At 36.8% G+C, this 18,114-nt stretch overlaps 1 protein-coding gene across 1 annotated transcript in view; it reads left to right on the top strand.

The window, feature by feature from the left end:
• Positions 1-18,114, top strand: part of REV3L (REV3 like, DNA directed polymerase zeta catalytic subunit) — a 111,116-nt gene that overhangs the window by 57,119 nt on the left and 35,883 nt on the right. The window contains 10 exon segments of the mRNA XM_079298692.1: positions 754-848; positions 1,437-1,541; positions 2,497-2,581; positions 2,667-2,815; positions 3,106-3,234; positions 5,733-5,970; positions 9,022-9,161; positions 11,571-15,762; positions 16,141-17,123; positions 17,738-17,820. Of these exon segments, the coding sequence (XP_079154818.1) occupies positions 754-848; positions 1,437-1,541; positions 2,497-2,581; positions 2,667-2,815; positions 3,106-3,234; positions 5,733-5,970; positions 9,022-9,161; positions 11,571-15,762; positions 16,141-17,123; positions 17,738-17,820 (6,199 nt within the window).

Genomic DNA, 18,114 nt, shown 5'->3' with positions numbered 1-18,114 from the left:
TGGGAAATCTCCCACCTCTTTTGACAGCCTGTTTCAGCATCTCATCACCTTTGTGATAAAAAAACACCTTATGTCTAGTCTAAAATTTGTTCACTGACAGCAGCAGGTGGAAGGTCACTGACATTTGCATTTCTGAAAAGGCACAGCAGAAAGGAGATCAGATAATTCTACAACAATCTTGAATCTGTTTCTAGTATTTTAAGTTTTCATCAAGCCAGTTATCCTTAGTTCAGCATGTGTTTGGGTGTTAATACACTTTCTTATTCACCAGGCTAAATAAAGAAAAATCTCCAGGAAAACTAGCTGTAAATGTTACAGTGCTCTGCATTGTTCTGAACTGTGAATGAGAGACAAAATTTCTTACCACTGTATTTTCTGGGTGCATGATCCTGCCTACACATCTGTTTCTATTGGCTGAGTTCTGTAGAAAATTTCATCTTGTATTTCAGGAGGAGAACATTATTGTAATTGCTTTAGTACTTGGAGTTCTCTACCAGCTCTTTCTCTTTTCCTCACAAAAGAAAAAGCTAAACCCTTTAAGTTGAAGATACAGATTTCTTATCTAACTAGTTTTGGATATGATCATTTGTTTAAGGACTTGCAGGTGAGGATGGCAACTGATAATTGTGCATTCAATTAGTCACTCCTGTTCTGAATAATTTTAGCTATTAGTCCAGTTAAAAAACAATTATAATGCATGTTTCAAACTCAGTGTAATGATAAAATTAACCTGTGGTATTTATGTTGTCACAGTTCTTTAATGTTGAAAGGTGTTGAGCCACAAAGTACCTGTGAATTGGAGGTGGATGCAGTAGCTGCTGACATTTTGAATCAACTGGATATTGAAGGTGAGACATTAACTTTCCATGTAAAATGGTTTTAGAACAAAAACCATGTTGTCATAGTTCACTCTTAAAGCTCATCTTATCACAATTCATATTTCAGTGCCAGTGAATTGTTGATCTCCAAATTTATAAAGTTTTTTAAAAATAATTAACTCTGAAAGAAAAGAGGTTATAAAAATAGTGTCCTATCAGAGCAATAATAGCGATATAAAGGGATTTTTGTGAATGTGTAGCAGAAGTTTTCAGACCTATAGGGAGAATAATAAAGGGAATTACCAACATCATATGTGTGCATATATGCATATGTATGTACAGACACCTCTATATACATATATACATATATATACACTTCTTGTTGGGAAGACAAGAAAAAGCCAAATATCTAGATTACAAATAGGATAAATTGAAAACAAATGAAGTTACGCCTTAACTTTTATATAATACCAAATCCTAGAGTAAGGCAGGAATGGCAATTAAAAAATAGCAGGCTAGAATGACAAAGAGATGAAGAAAAGTGTCAGAATCCAGTTTGGGGAAAGAATGCTTTGTCATTTTGGCAGATTTCCCTTCATGTATAATTGCATATTTCAGCCCAGATTGGCAGGAACCCTGGTTTGCAAGCTATATGGGAGGATGAAAAGCAGCGACGGAGACAGAAATGTGAATCTTCTCAGATTAAGCCACCTGAGTCGCAAGGTAAAACAAAAAACAAAAAAAAAATTGTGCAGATGTTAATCCAAAACTTTGAATGAGAAGCAAGCAAGAGGACAGAATTTAAATTGGGTGTCAAGTTTGAGGGGTTTTTAGATGTACTGTTTTTTTTCACTTCTGAGCTTACTGATGGTCCAGTATGTGTTTTCCAATTTTGAAAGTAAGAGGATGTAACCTTGCCTAACAACATCATGATTCAGCTGTCTGCAAAGCATTCTAGACAGAATGAATGATAATGGCAGTTAAAATTGCATGCTTTGTGATGGAAAACATTCAAATACTGACAGAACTAAATCTCTTTATCTTGAAGCTTTCCACTGTAGTTTATGCACAAGGGCAGTGGCATTTAATTTCTGTGGAATTATAGCTAAGGTGATATTAGATTAAAATTCTAATAGGATAGACAAATCCCTGTATTTTTATGTAAAATTCATTACGCAGGGAAGACTGTGCTCTGCAACATAATTGCATAACAAACAGGCTATTCTCCATAGAACCTAGGGCATATTTCTTTGAAAATATGAATGATATTTGGCAAGTAAGACAGAGGACTGCAAGAAGGAAAGAGGCAGGTTTCCGGCTAAGGCAGACTACTTTCTGATTGACTTTTTTCTGTGTGTCTGTGTAATGTTATTCAGGCTTCATAAGCCAAACATCTCAAAATTGTTCACTGATTTTTCTTGAATGCTCACCTTGGTGTAATTGCATCATGATTTGTAAATGCTGTTGATGTAGTTGCAAATGAGATCAGTGGGTGTATGTGAAGTATTTTAAAGTTTTTTTTTAATGCACTTGGAAAGTCAGTCCTCAGATTTGGCACTGAAAATTAGTAGGCACTTCAACTTTGAGCCTTTTCCTAATAAAATCAGTCATTTTAGCTGCTCTCTGTGTTGAGAGATCGAAGTAAAACTGAATAACAAATATTTTTCAAATTTTAAAGACCGTGGATTTGTGCCAGCAACAGAGAGTGAAAAATTTTTTCAGAAGAGACTTAAAGAAATTCTCAAGCAAAATGACTTCTCTGTGTAAGTGTTTAGCCATTTGTCATAAAATATAGTATTCTATGCAAACCTTAAATATCCATTTAAAACTTGCTTTTCAATTAACTAGAACGTTGTCAGGATCGTTGGACTACAGTAATGGATCAGAGGAGTTCTCTGCTGAGCTAACACTACATTCTGAGGTACTTTCACCTGAAGCCTTTCCATGTACACCAGCTAATACAGTAGAAGTGCATGATGATAAACAGATGAACAAAGGTGAGTTTTTTCAATATCCTAACTGTCTAGGCATTAACCTATGTCATGGTTTGGCTGTTTATACTATTAATAGAAGTAAGCCAAGGAAGTTGTGAATGTTTGTTATGAAAAATCCAAAGAGTAGTTTTGGTTTTACTTTTATTATTAGAGTAAGCCTTTCTAAAATTGCTACAGCAAATAATGGAAATATACTTGGATAGTAAATCCATTCTGAAGTGGCTTGCTTTCATAATGTATTGGTGTCTGACTTGGAAGTTTTACACATTCTCTGTTTTTTTTTTCTTTTAAAGACTCCGATAGGATGCATACTGATAAAGAAGAGGAAGCAGTTATTAATGAGGAAGCAATTTTAAACATTGTGGAAAATAGTCAGTGCTTTCAACCTTTGTCTCAAAGACTGAATCAGACTACAGCTTTTAGTGAGTATGACTGGAATGTCTTTTTTTACAGACTATTTTATTGTTCCACAGTCTTTGTTTTCCCTTAGGTTACCCATCTGAAAGAAAGTAAGTGGTTTATCTCAAGGAGTTTTTCAAGCAGGTTCAGACTTCACACACACACAGACATACCCTACCCACCATGAAAATACACCCTATGTTTTTTAAGAAATGTCACCAAGACTGTATTTGTAGAGGCTTCTCTGTTTGACTGGTTCAGTAAGCCCTGTCCTCTTGCCAGGTCAGCTCAATGCAGTCCCTTGTGGGTATTGCTCTTCCTTATGCTCCTAGGGCTATAAGACTAAAACTATCAGAATGAAGAGGATTTTGGCTGACTGTCCATGATACTCTTGCAGTTACTGACTGCATCTTTCATACAGTTAAGGTAGAAAACATGCATATGATCTGTCTTCAGAAGCTCAGATGTCTAGAGATACTGGGCAATAGTAGGTTGATAATGAGAGGCAAGTTGCAGCAGAGCATTTCCCAAAATTTTTAGTTACAAAGAATGGTTGAAGGCAAAAACAAGAAGCAAAATATTAAAGAGGAGGAGAAAAGCCATGACAGTAAAATTGTGAGTGACACGAAGGGAAAACAACCATAAAATAACCAAAAAAGAAACTTGTATGAAAAACGGTGTGAGGTAGAAATAGTACAAATACTCTAAAGGAGATGGAAAGCATATATTTCATGATTTATCTCTATGTATGTTCTTTGGTAAACATACTGTATAATGTCAATATGAACCACATAGTGTGGGGCAGGGAGGAATATTTAAAACCCATAGTAGCCTTCATTTCTTTTGATACCTATAGGGTATGTGCTTGGACAACAGTGTATGTCTGTGGGTAATACAATATACAACCTTGAAATCCTTTCTTGCTAAGAAAGGAGGAGTAGGTGAAGTTAGATTAAGAGTGTAGTGCTGTTTTATTTTGCAGAGAATAAGCAAGATTTTGATTATACAAGTTTTATAGGCAAGGGATTTGGATTTATTCAAAGAACTATAAGAAATTCTGTGGGAGCTGGCAAATATGAGCAGACCTGAGAGGATAAAAAGTGGCTAAAATAATATGTAGAGTATGCGTTATGACTCTACATTTGAATTGCTCTACCAAATTAGTGTGTTGAAATGGTCTGGTTTTTTCCATTGACTAGGTAATCAAACTGAGATTATATGACTTTTTTTGATCTTTTTTCCTCTTCTCCCATCTTGTCATGCTGATCCTGGTGTCTTGTGCGACTGTGAGTAACATGCTGCATATTGGAGTCTCTTATGCTCCCTCATAGCCTGCACCAGTGTCACTCTTCCTTTAGTAGAGTTGTAGTGCCACAGGGACTGTGAACCACATGATTTCTGCTATTCACTGTGAATTGCACCCCAAGGTTCATATTGATATGAAATAGATGTTGGAGTTTAATGATGAGCCTCACAATGGGAAAAGGAGCCAAGAACAGAAAGTATAATTGAAAATGGGTTAATTCAAAAACTCTGGGAAAAGGGATGGTTTCTGTTGTAAAGGGTTGCATAGTATCTTGTGAAGCCTTTGCAAAATCTGAATAATGCCTTTCTCACCAATGCTGAGATCTGTAATTCTCAAGATCATTGTAATCATATGATGCTTCCTGAGGAAAGAAAGTAGAGATTGTCTTCAGCCAGAAAAGGAGAGAGAAGTAACAAAGATGCCTGATAGACTGGAGGTCATAAGTTGGTTATGAGGTCAGATGATAGGTAAGTAGGATGAAAGTGAGAAAAAAAATGTGACTTGAAAGGATTTTTAAGGAAAAATAAAAAAGATACCTACATAAATTACTGTGAGCTAGGGTTAAATAAAAGAAAATATAAAATTTAAGAGAGGACTAAAATCAGGTAAACTTTTAGGTGTAGAGAAGCCTTGGAATAGAACAGCTTATAGTGACATGAAAAAGGAGCTGAAGTTGAGCATTATAGTTAAGAACAGAATGACGAATAGTTGGTTAAAATCAGCATCCTTTTTCACAAGGTGCAGTGACTGAAAGTCCTTAAGTGATGCAGAAAGAAGTGCCTAACAAAGCTAATGCAGCTATTGAGCAAGTGGAGGCAGTGATACTTCAGAAGCTGGCACTCAAGTTGAAATTAAAGGGGAAAGGGAAGCTTTACTGAATGTGAGGAGGTAATAGGAGAGTGGAGAGAGAGAAGCATGTCCACTATATCTAGTGCAATCAGAAGAGGAGTAGTAGAAGTATTAGAAATAAAGAAAGTTGTCAAAGTTTTAGATACAGAGTAGAAAAGATGAATCATAAAATTTCAAAAGATAAGATAGGAAAAGAGCTTTGTTTCTGTAGCATGCCTTGCCTTAGACAGTAACAAACTAGCAGATTTTAAAACAGTGATGGGCTTTTTTTGTTTAGTTGTTTGGTTTTTTTTACTGGTAGACTATAACTAGTCATTTACAAGTAGAACAAAATATAGATTCTACTTGTATGGGCTTTTTCTGCAGTGGGCAGTAGTGCTGATGAGGCCATGATTGATCTGTTGGCTGGATTGGAGAATGATGGATATCAGATGGGACATCAAAAAACACTCTCTCACCATCGTTCTCTTGGAAGCTGGCGAAATTCTCAGAACAGTGATGATGAAGAAAATGAGCCACAGTGTGAGAAAGAAGAAATGGAACTGAGCTTGCTAATGTCCCAGAGGTGGGACAGTAGCATGGAAGAGCCTGGGCAAAAACAGAGGTATATATTTTCTTTCCTTAATATGTTATTTTTTCTGCCAGATCTTTCCTTCCTACCATGTTGTTTAAGTATACAGTGAGCCCAATGAGATGTAAAGAGGTCTTTGTTGACAGCAAAAAAAAAAGAATCTGTGCAGGTCTTGGGATGGAATGCAAGTTGTTCAGATGATTATGTGAATCATCAGTGTCACCTGAAAATAACGATTAAGTGTCTAGGTTTGGCCAAACATGAGCTTCAAGTTTGGTCTTTGAGGAAAAATTAAGTAGGCTTTTTGTTCTACAAGTTCAAATACAAGAAAGCCTTTAGTGGTAACTTGCTTGTAAGGTCAAAGCTTGGATATGATACAAATGTTAAGGTGTATCTTGTGCATCTTTTACTAAAGTCAGTATTTAAGAAGTATTCATATGAAAACTAACCAAGCAACCTGAGGAAGAAACAACTATTTGTTTCCATGTTCAAAGCTTAAATCAAAACATGAATGTTACTCACTCTGCTTGACTGCTAAAGGTCAGCAACTTCAATATGTTTAAGGCCAAGATTCTTGGAACACCTTCTCAGGTTGTAATGACCTTTTGTACAGTCTGCACTGACAGACATTGAAAGAAACTATGTCCAGTTTCTCTTGACCCGTTTTCAGCCCACTTTCTGATATTTCTGTTTGAAGTATGAGGAACTTCACAGACACAACATTTTTATATTTGAGGTTTTTTCCTATATCAGAAATTGTAATCATATTGTATTTCAGAGGACCAGAGAGGTATAGAAATGCTTCTTTTATTTCCCAAAGGCACATTAAAGTTGTAACAGAACCAGAAGTTAGTTCATTAGTCTCCTAGTTCTAGAAGTAATTGATCTCTAAAGCTAGTTTTCCTATCTGACCTTTGATTTTCTATGTTTTTTTCCCTCACAGTAGTCTGAAAAGTTGAAATTTCCATCAAAAACACTTAAGATCTAACTTCAGTTTAGTGGTAGTTACTGTGAAAATCTGTATCTTGCAGAATTCATTAGCTCAGGCACAGTTCTGTATGGGCTTGACTGCACAACTTCAGGAGTCAGGTGGGATTGTGAAGCAATTAACTGCTTTCATACAGCAGAGAATCCTATCTAAAAACTCCAGAGACTTGATGAGCTGTCTCAATAATATCTTGCTCACATATGCCTACACCTTAATCCCAGAGAGAAACCACTAGGAAAATGTACATACCATGTGCTTCCACAGGGAGTGAACTTCTGTTTCGAGGGAATTTCAAGTTCTGTTTCACTGAGATCTCTACAGAATTTGGACTGATTTCTGACACAAGCTATGGGTATATTTGTCCCTGCATGATTCTGCTCATGCATGAAGAACCAGTTTGAGTCTAATGATAGATCTGACTTTACTCTGCTCAGGCTCATCCCATCTATATGGCTTCTTAATGCATCCTTGCATATCCATATTATGGCTTTTCTGTTAGTGAGTATTTACCATCTTGCATTATCTCAGAAAATATATTGAGCCAATGAGGAGTAACCACACCCTATTGAGTGAAACAAATAGCTTGGGTTAGATTTGTATTGAGCTGGAGAAAAACCCACCAAGTCCTGGACTGGTTCATGTATGGTGATATTGTGTGTGATACATAAATTTTCCTGGAATCCAGATTGATGGGATTAAATGAGGAGAAATCCAGTTTATCTGCAAAAGTCATCTCCAGTCTGATTTGATTTACTAAAGTTGACTAAGATTTACCTGGGATTACAGCATAATTCAGGTTGGAAGAAACATCCCCATTTTGGTATTAATTTGCATATCAAACTAATTGCTTTGTGCTGTGCTTTTTCATGTTTTGGGAACCTAGAAGAGGGACAACTAAGCTCATTTAGAGCATGGAGACTGTATCTAGCTGTGCTTGTTAGTTGATTCTCCAAGTCAAGCTTCCTCAGTGGAAATTACATAGGTTACATTTGAGTCTTGTTCCTGAACTAACAAATCTGTCCTCTTCTAAATTATCACTGTGCTGACATTCAGATGTCTGGGGTGGTACCATACATGTAATTCAGGCTGGTCTAACTCCAGTCATAAAAATGAGTTCTGCAAAAGTGAACTGTATTTAGGATATTGCCAATTTTTCTTCCTGTAACTTCAAAACATTTGTATTTATATCTTTTGAGGTATAACACAAACAACAAACAAATTTAAAAACCCCAAACTTCAGTTCCTTAATATGTATCTGGCTTGCTTTCTTCTGTGTAGCCACAGAATTGCTTATTTCTGTTAAGAATTTTGTCCATCTCACACTTTATTTTAGAGAAGAAATGAAATTCCTAAGAGGGTATAGTTATAATATACAGGAGGATTTGTTTTTTGTGGTTTTCTATGATAGTCTTCCTTCCCCCATGCCCATATAAAGCATGCCACCATAAAAACACAAAAAATTCATGGTAGCTTTTCTTTGTAGGTATGCTTCTTTTTTTCCCAGTTGAAATTATGACTGTGAACCTGGCAATGTAGAACAGTTAACTTAGTAAATCAGGTTAAGTATTAACAACAACTGCTTCAGAACATTCAGTGAGAGGTGGAATGAAACAGTTTTGTTGGTCATAATTTAGTTCAGCCTGCCAAGAGAGATAATTGTTATAATACAGTAGAGATTTATTTAAAAAAAAAAAAAACAACACAAAAAAGCAAACATCTGTTTGCTAACAGCTAAACTGAAGAAATTTGCATAGTTGGTTTAGTCTTCAAATTTCAAGTACTTTGAAGCAATGAAATTAAATCTCATTAAAGCTGAACTAAAATTAACCTTCTAAATGCCTTCCCTGTATCTGCTTAAGTTAGTGAATCCTGCTGTTTAAAATGGTTGGCTACCACTGTTGCCTCTTAAAATAGTAACACTGAATAATATTTTGACTTTCTTAGTGAGAAATATGGCAAAATTTTTATTTCCTTTTGCTCCCCAAAGTTACACAACCACATGGTACCACACCCCATTGAGTTTCCCCTTCCCTGTGGCTCCTGGTGTTATCTAATAACAGTATTATGCATCAGTTAGTTCCTTCACTTTCCTCCAGGTCAGCTGGCAAAAATATGCATCGAAGTTCAACAGAAGAGGATTCATCTTCGGAGGAAGAAATGGAGTGGAGCAGTAACAATATGCTCCTAACTAATCTCTCAATACCTCAGTTAGATGGAACTGCAGATGAAAATGGTGGTAAGTAAGCAGAAAAATCAGCTTTGAAAGTTGAGTCATAGTTCATTTTCATATCAAATTGCTAGTTCTCAAAAGTGCTGACCATTTTCAGTCTTTGTTTCAATTAGGAGGAAAAGTTCTCAACAGATTGCAGAAGCAGGCCCTTAACATCTTCCTTAAAAAACACTTGTATTTTAATCTTAATGCTCTCTATGAATTACCAGGTCTGTTTTTATTGTGTCAATGATCCAAAAAAGGACATAGTTTTATTAGTTGTATGGAAAGAAAAATATGGTATTAAAAGTAATGATTCTGTAAGATCATTTATCCTCCTAGGATTATTGTAAATAATGCATGTATTACTGTGTAGATTCAGATGATTGTTTGCAAGTATTTGCCACACGTGCTAAAATATAGTGAGCCTTTGTTTGGGCCTGCGTTTCATTCCTTGGATTGCATTCACATTTGGGATTGCATGAGTTAAAACTAGGCAGAGACAAAGCTGCTGCAGAAGGAGCTGCCTTTCAAAATCTGTAAAAAAACTAAATTAATCTGTAGACATCTTTTGCCATCTTTATAACATGCTGGCCGATCAAATAACACTAGTCAACATTAGAATGCACACTTTGAAGTTAGGCAAATATATAGATTATATTGTTTCATTAGAAAATATGCATATCATGCTATAATACTCAGTTGAAAAAGTGAGCTATACCATCTTATTAGATAGATTATAAGATTGCCACAGTTATTCTTTGGTGTTCAGTGTTTAAAACATAGTTTGCTTTTTCCTTTGCTTTTCTAGGTATAATGGTAGGATTGCTAACATGATTTGATGTACTGCTAATATGATTTGTTTTTGTCAGATATACAACTGTAATTTCCTTATTTGCCATACTTTCTAATTTGTTGTAATAGGAGATGCTGCCTGTTAATGAGACTGTTTCTTAAGTAATGGTTTAAATTTAAGCATATTTTAAGTGTATGACATATTACATGCAGAACATCAGCTTTGGAAGTTTATTACTGTGAACTTTTACATTGATTTCTTGTAATAGGAGACACAGTAAATTCAAAACAGATCTCAGTCCAGGTCGTCTAAATTGAAAAATGCCTATCTACTCATTAATCTGTGTCCATATGATTGGACTGATAAGTATTTTTGCAGTTTTTGTATCCATATAGCCAGGTATTTCCCAGGTGTTTGTTGACACCGCCAAACTCCCATTTTCTGAGTTTTCAGTTAATCATCCTCATTCTTTCTGTGGACTCCTATCCTCAAAGAATTATAGGCAGCATCTCCCAGCTGTGTTTCACAGCTCAGGGACTCTGTGTATGCATTAGAAAATGTTATTAGAAACAGACTGGGGACTTCCTTTTATTTTTCTCAGCCAGCAGCAAATAAATTGCTAAGCCATAGGCAGTATGAATCTAAGATAATCCCCAAATCGGTTGAGACTTACAGTAAAGGCCCAAAGGATCCCCAGTCTAGTACTTCAGTGTGCAGCACATGGTTCCAGGTCACGTAGTATGTTTCATAACTTCTATCCCACTTCAACATTTCAGCTAAAGAGGGGGACACATGACCAAATTTCTGTGTGCCAGTTGTCTGTGGTAGCTGCCTCTTTACAGTGGTACAACCTCTGTCAAATTATTTCTTCAGCAAGGTTATGAGCTAGCTCACACTCGTTTGTTTGTTACCACATCCCTGTCCATACTTACCCTGCAGTAAATGTGGTGATGAAAATCATCAGAGATCATGTGGTGAGTCTGCACAGGACAAGTTACCACAGTGCCTGCTGGTCTCAGATTATGGGGGAACATTAATACATGGATATGAATCCAGGATCTAACTAACTGGTGCAAGCTTCTTGCATGAACACCTCAATGAATGTTGCATTGCTCTGCTTTATAGAAGCGTGGGAAGCTACCTATGTTTAGCACACAGCACACTTTATACAAAGCCCTTGTCATGTTGTGAGATATACTACTTTAACTTTCTGTGCAATGACTTTTCTGCATGGGAAAGGTAATATAAATAAGTTTTTTGTTTTTCAGAGCCAGTGAGTATAAATATACCTCTTAGGGACAAAGCAGGGTACAACCTTTCCTAGAAATCAGTCTGGTTTTATGTAGTCATTTGAAAGTGGTTGTGAATCCTTCTTTGAGAAAGTCAGCATGAAATCTTTGGCAAGTCTGCCATTGAGGAGTAATTGACAAAATGCCTGAGACAAATACACTGATGTGATTTTGATAAAGCAGCTCATGTAGTCAGGGTCTATAGTTGTCATGATTATAAATGTGATTTGCAGGAGTTTTATTTGTTATTTGGATGGGAAGGCTTTCAGGAAAATAGTATTAAAATTGTTAATGCCTTAGGTTATTTTTTTGCAGGAAAAGTAGAATAAAATTGCTTTTCTTCCATTTCAGACAATCCTTTGAATAATGAAAGTTCTCGAACTCACTCCTCCGTCATTGCAACAAGCAAAATGTCTGTAAAGACCTCAATCTTTCACAAAGATGCTGCTACACTAGAACCCCCATCTTCTGCTAAAATTACTTTTCAGTGTAAACACACAAGTGCCCTTTCTAACCATGTTTTGAATAATGAAGATTTTGTAGAAGACCTCTCACAACCAAACACAGAAACAAGACCTGAACTTTCAGTCCATTCTCTTACAAAAGAAAGCACTTACTCAGCAAAGTACCCAACTCCATTCAGCAATAGTACCCATGCAGAAAACTCTCACAAAGAGAGTAACAAGAAAGATACTCTCCCAGTTCCTTCATGTGGAAATAATATTTTTGACTATGAAGATGATATTTCATCAGTGAACAGACCAATACCTAGTAGGAAGTATATTAGCATTAGAAAGGCTGAAAAGGATGTCTCTTTTATGCATGTAGGCCGCCATATTGGTGACAACATGTTGAATAAAAATTTATATAACTTTTCTGATATGAGCCACTCCAAAGGTAAAATGTCCTCTGAAGTAAATGAAAAATCCAGCAATGCAAATACAAATAGTTTTTTTCCAGCAACAGCTACAGAAAATTGTGAATTGGTATCTTGTTCAGGAGGCAGTCGAACTGTGGTACATTCACTTGAAAATAACACTGATGAAGGTGGCCTTAATAAGCTTAAAATTAGGTATGAAGAATTTCAGGAGCACAAGGCAGAAAAGCCAAGCCTCAGTCAACAAGCAGCACATTATATGTTCTTTCCTAGTGTTGTTCTTTCTAATTGTCTCAGTCGACCCCAGAAGTTAGCTCCCGTGACTTATAAATTGCAGCAAGGCAACAAACAGTCCAGGTTGAAGCTGAATAAAAAGAAGCATTGTTTTATCAATCGTCAGGAGCCTGCAAGTGTAAATGATGTTGCATCAGTGAAGGAAGGCTGCTATACACAAGGTCATGCTTGTAGTAACATTCCTGATAAGGATAGTGCTTTACCTAGTGACTTAGTTCAAGTTCCTCTTGAGGCTTTTGAAAACAAAATGCCTACAAGTACTGCTAATTACACTGACTGCCAGTTTGCAGATGGATCTCTTGAAACTGAGCAGTCATTTGGACTGTGTGGGAATAAATACACGCTCCGAACGAAGCGGAAGGTAAATTATGAGACTGAGGACAGTGAGTCGAGCTTTGTCGCACACAACTCAAAAATTAATCTACCTCAACCAATGGAAAGTGTTGAAAGTTTGGATGGGTCTCAGAAGTCTCGAAAGCGTAGAAAGCTTTCTAAAAAATTGCCACCTGTTATTATTAAATATATTATCATCAATAGATTTAGAGGGAGAAAAAATATGCTTGTTAAATTGGGGAAAGTAGATTCTAGTGAGGAAAGAGTAGTACTCACAGAGGAAAAGATGAATTTATATAAAAAGCTTGCACCTTTAAAGGACTTTTGGCCAAAAGTTCCTGACTCTCCTGCAACCAAATATCCTATTTATCCACTAACACCAAAGAAAAGTCACAAAAGGAAAGCAAAGCATAAGTCAACCAAGAAAAAAGCTGGAAAACCACAAAAAACAGGTAGTACAAATATTAAAAGAACTCTGTCTTTCAGAAAAAGGACTCATACAATTCTTTCTCCTCCTTCGCCCTCCTACAGTGCTGAAGCTGAAGACTGTGACTATAACTATAGTGATGTCATGTCTAAGTTAGGTTTTCTTTCTGAGAGAAGCACAAGCCCAGTAAACACATCTCCACCTCGCTGCTGGTCTCCCACTGATCCAAAAGCAGAAGAAATTTTGAGCAACCTGGACAGAGAAGCTTTATTTAGTAGGGGGCCCAGTATCTACAACAGCAAGACTGTTAATACTAGTGTAGGAAAAACTAGTCGAGCAAAAACTCAGGTTAAGAAATCTAAAAAGAAATTTGCTAGCCCCACTGTATCTACCAAGAAAAAGAAAAAGATTAATCAGGCTGATAAAACACCAGATGATGGAAAGAAGAAACCTAGAACAAAACAAAGAACGGCTGAAAAAGCATCCTCAAGAAAACGTGTTGTATTTAAAGATGAAAAAGGAAATGGTCACTCTGCTGCAGAAGTCAAGTTTGTGCTGAAACATCAAGATCCTCATGAGATTTCCTACACCTCTGTCTGCTCTCAGCCACTTCACAACCTCAAAGACAGTCCTCTTCCTGGCTATTCAGCTGCATTTCTGCCATCAGCACAGCTCCCTTCGGCTGATGCACAAGGTAATTCATCGGGCTGTTTTCACTCACTGATGGAAATTGATAAGCCTGTAGATGCACAGTGTTTGCCTGCTCCACAGGAAGACCCTCATTCATCTTTCACATCTATTCCTGTGGCATCTGGAAGGGAGGTACCAAAAATGAGCTCTCAAAGGTCCAGAACTCAGAGTGCTGTTTTTAGAATGAAAGAGTCTGCTCTCGTTCCAAACATATTTGATCCATCTAATCACTCAACTCACATAACACAGAATGTTCATACCTCAAAAGATAAGACTTCTCCAAAAGCAGAAGAGATAAAAAATTTGCAAATCAGATATTTGCCACCAGCTGGGAAATTAAATGAAACACATGGCTCTCTGGACACAGCAAAGATGGATCAATTACATAATGCTAACTATTTGCATTGTAAAGACAATAATCAACAGCAGATTTTTTGTTTACCAGAGGCATCCAAGCATTCTGATCCTTGTTCTTCTATTCTTAAGCCATCTGAGGAAAACCCTGGGCCACTTCAGTTGCCTAAAAACTGTTTTTTAACATCTTTGAAGAGTCCAGTGAAACAGTTAAATTGCAATCAAAACCAGAGAGGATTTATTTTGGATATGTCACATTTTAAACCAGAAACCACAAAACAAAGGCCTCTGTCAGAAACAGCCATGCAACCAAAACCTATCTCCCAGTATAAAAACAGGAACATAGTGGCCCCATCAGCATTTGGTGAAGGACAGTCTGGTCTGGCTGTTTTGAAAGAGTTGCTCCAGAAGAGACAGCAGAAAGCTCAGAATGCCAGTGTTGCACAGGAGCCATTGCAGGACAAACCGCAGCTGAGTAAGGGCATACCGTGCCCTCTTGAACAGAATAAAGCCATCAAAAGGCCACGGTCAGTCACATCATCAAGGAAATCTCGTGCTCCCAGGAGCACAAAACCTAAAGAAAAAACAGCAAAGCTTCCAAAAATGGAGTCTTCAAGCCAGCCGATAACTAGTCGCATTGATCATTCTGTATCTGATGACAGCCCCATTTTTTTTTCAGACCCTGGTTTTGAAAGCTGTTACTCACTTGAAGACAGCTTATCTCCAGACCACAATTACAACTTTGATATTAATACTATAGGGCAAAGTGGATTTTGCAGTTTTTATTCTGCAAGCCAGTTTGTCCCAGCAGATCAAAATTTGCCCCAGAAATTCTTGAGTGATGCAGTTCAGGATCTTGGTTCTGGACAAACAACAGAAAGTGACTTTCTATGTCATAATGACCAAAAATCTGAGGAAGAAAAGCAACATTCTTCAAGCACAAATAAATGGATACGGTCTGGTTCCCTGAGCCCTGAACTTTTTGAGAAGACCTCACTAGATAATAGTGAGAACCACTGCCATAGTCAATGGAGGAAAACCATTCATTCTTCAGCTTCTAGATCTAGTTTTATCGATACCCCGTGTACCCAAGAGACTGAAGTCTGTTTAAATGAAAAATTCAAATTGAATAGAAATACAGTAAATAAAGAGAGATTTCTTAATCTTTCTCAGCCAACCTGCTCAGACTGGATTCAAAGCCACATTAGAAAAGAAACCACTTTTGAACCATGTCAACCACTTGATTCAGTTAATACCTCTTTTACATCCTTATTGTCATCACCTGATGGTGAACTTATAGATGCAGCTTCTGAAGATTTAGAATTACATGTTTCAAGAAACAATGAAGCATTAACTCCAACTCCTGATAGTTCACCAAGATCAACCAGTTCTCCCTCACAATCAAAGAATGGAAGCTTTACACCTCGTACTGCTTACATTCTAAAGCCTCTCATGTCCCCACCCAGTCGTGAAGAAATCATGGCAACTTTGCTGGATCATGATCTCGCAGAAACAGTGTATCAGGAACCGTTTTGCAGCAATCCTTCAGATGCTCCAGAAAAGCCAAGGTACTGTTGTTAAATGTATTTCCCTCTACATGTGATTGTGATTATATTAAATTTAATTTATTCCTCTAAACAATTTTATGCTGTTATGTGACAGAGAGATACATGACAGATCCCATCTGATATACATCCATTTGAAGTTGAAAATTACTGTGCTTTCAGTCCAAATACCCATTTTCTTCCATGATACTTAGGGTTTTTCATTGTGTATTGTTGTAGTAAGTGGGAATGTGCCTTCATAGTTTGTAAAATAAAAACACTGCACATGGGAATTGCATAGTGAGAAAACTAGTTAGTAGTACTCTGTTTTTCTATCATCTGGAGGACTGCCTGCAGTGCAGTTTGGAGTAAAACAGTAATTCAAACTTCTTTTCTTCACAGGGAGATTGGAGGACGGCTTCTCACAGTGGAAACCAGACTTCCAAATGACCTTCTCGAGTTTGAGGGGGATTTCTCATTAGAAGGTCTACGACTCTGGAAGACTGCATTTTCAGCAATGACAGAAAGTCCTAGACCGGGATCTCCTCCTCATTATGGTCACTCTGCTGTTAATAAAGGAGAAAGTAATAGCCATAAAACTAGTGAAGACAAAAAAATAGTCATAATGCCATGCAAATGTGCTCCAAGCCAACAGCAAGTTCAGATATGGCTTCATGCCAAAGAAGAGTATGAACATTTCAAGAAATTGCCTAAGAGTCATTCTGCTGAGCTGGCAAAGGCAGATGAGAATTTCAGCTCTGCAGTATTGTCTGAAGAAAAATCTATAGAAGTAATAAAAGTCACTAAAGATTTGAATTTGTCTAGCCTGGAAGATGAAAGACCTATTGTGCCTACAAAGAATTCTCCTGCCTCTGTGGCAGAAAATACAAAAATGCAAACCAAGGAAACCTGTGATAAGTCTATAAGCACTATAAGAACTTCGGTAAATACTAAAAATGACATAGACTCTAATAAATGTGAAAGCAAGACACACACTACTTCAGCTCTAGAGCACAATAAGGAGGAGGAGGAGGAGGAGGAGGAGGAGGAAGATTATTATGTCAGTTACAGTTCACCAGATTCTCCAGTGCTTCCTCCCTGGCAGCAGGTGGCATCTCCAGATCCTAAACAGTCCAGTTTAGAAGAGACAGAGTGGAAAAATCAGGAAATAATTTTGTCTTCTGTGGAAGGAAATGATGTTGGAAGCACACCAAATTCTCCACGCACCCAAGAGGACATTAGGACATCCTTTGACACATCCCCATTTCCAGTTAATGAAGATCCTGGAAATTCTGAATCCATTTGTCTACATAGTACACCCATTGCGCACAGAAAAAAACAAGATGGAATACCTGAAGTTCTTGGGTTTACTCCTTTATCTGCAGGTAAATCCATTAAGCGATCTAATAATACACACACACACACACACAAATCTGAATATATTTCTTTTGACATAGTACAAAAAAAATTGTATCTCTACAAAAATTTATTTAAAGTAGCTTTTGAAAGGAAAAATTCCATGCACTATTGTCGAAGTAACTATTGAATTATTGAAAAAGTCTAGAAGTAGAACATACATTTGCTTCCTAACAGTGTCTAGCATCTGAATTCTGAAGTCCTGGTTAAAAGCTTAATTTAGAGGTCTTATTTTGGAAGCTTAATTTAGAAGTCAAATTGCTTATTAGGGGGATTTTTTTAATCTTGTTGACTATATTGCTTGTGTTTTTCCAAAAATAATCTCAATATAGAGTGTGAATAGAATTGCAGTGTTCAAGATGATAATGATGTGAGGCTTTGTAACTTACTTATGTTCCTAAATGTCTATAAATACCAAATTGTAGTAGCTGTGCTTTGGATTTGACAAAGGATAAAGCTGTATTTGCTTATATACATATTATTTGTTTATAATGTTAATGGAATGCCTGTTGTTTCTTGCACGTTGTTTAATGCCTAGACAATACCATTGATGCTAAATAGTCTTTCACTCTTATGTTTACAGAGCCAAAAGCTCAGAAACTGAGCCACAAGAGGGGAAGTAACACTGATGGTCTTCGAAGAGTACTTCTAACCACACAAATGAAGGTAAATTAACATGTTCTGTACAGATGTATTTTTATCATGTGGCATATACACAGTTCCATTCTTTCTTCTTCGTTGTTTTTGTCTTTTGCTATTAAGATCATGCAAATACATTTAAAATGGTAGGGTACAATTGTTACAGAATCAGAGCACAATCAAAGTTAGGAAGGAATTTATGAGTTTACTTTGGGGGAAGTGGGTGTAAGCTGGAGATTGAGGGTGCTGCTTTAGGGTAGTGAGATACTACTAATGAAACACTAAAGAGACACCATGTAAAGATATTTTGCTCTTTGAGAT

Source organism: Erithacus rubecula (assembly GCF_903797595.1).
Source record: "Erithacus rubecula genome assembly, chromosome: 2".
NCBI lineage: Eukaryota > Metazoa > Chordata > Aves > Passeriformes > Muscicapidae > Erithacus > Erithacus rubecula.
This window is presented reverse-complemented; position numbering and strand designations above follow the sequence as displayed.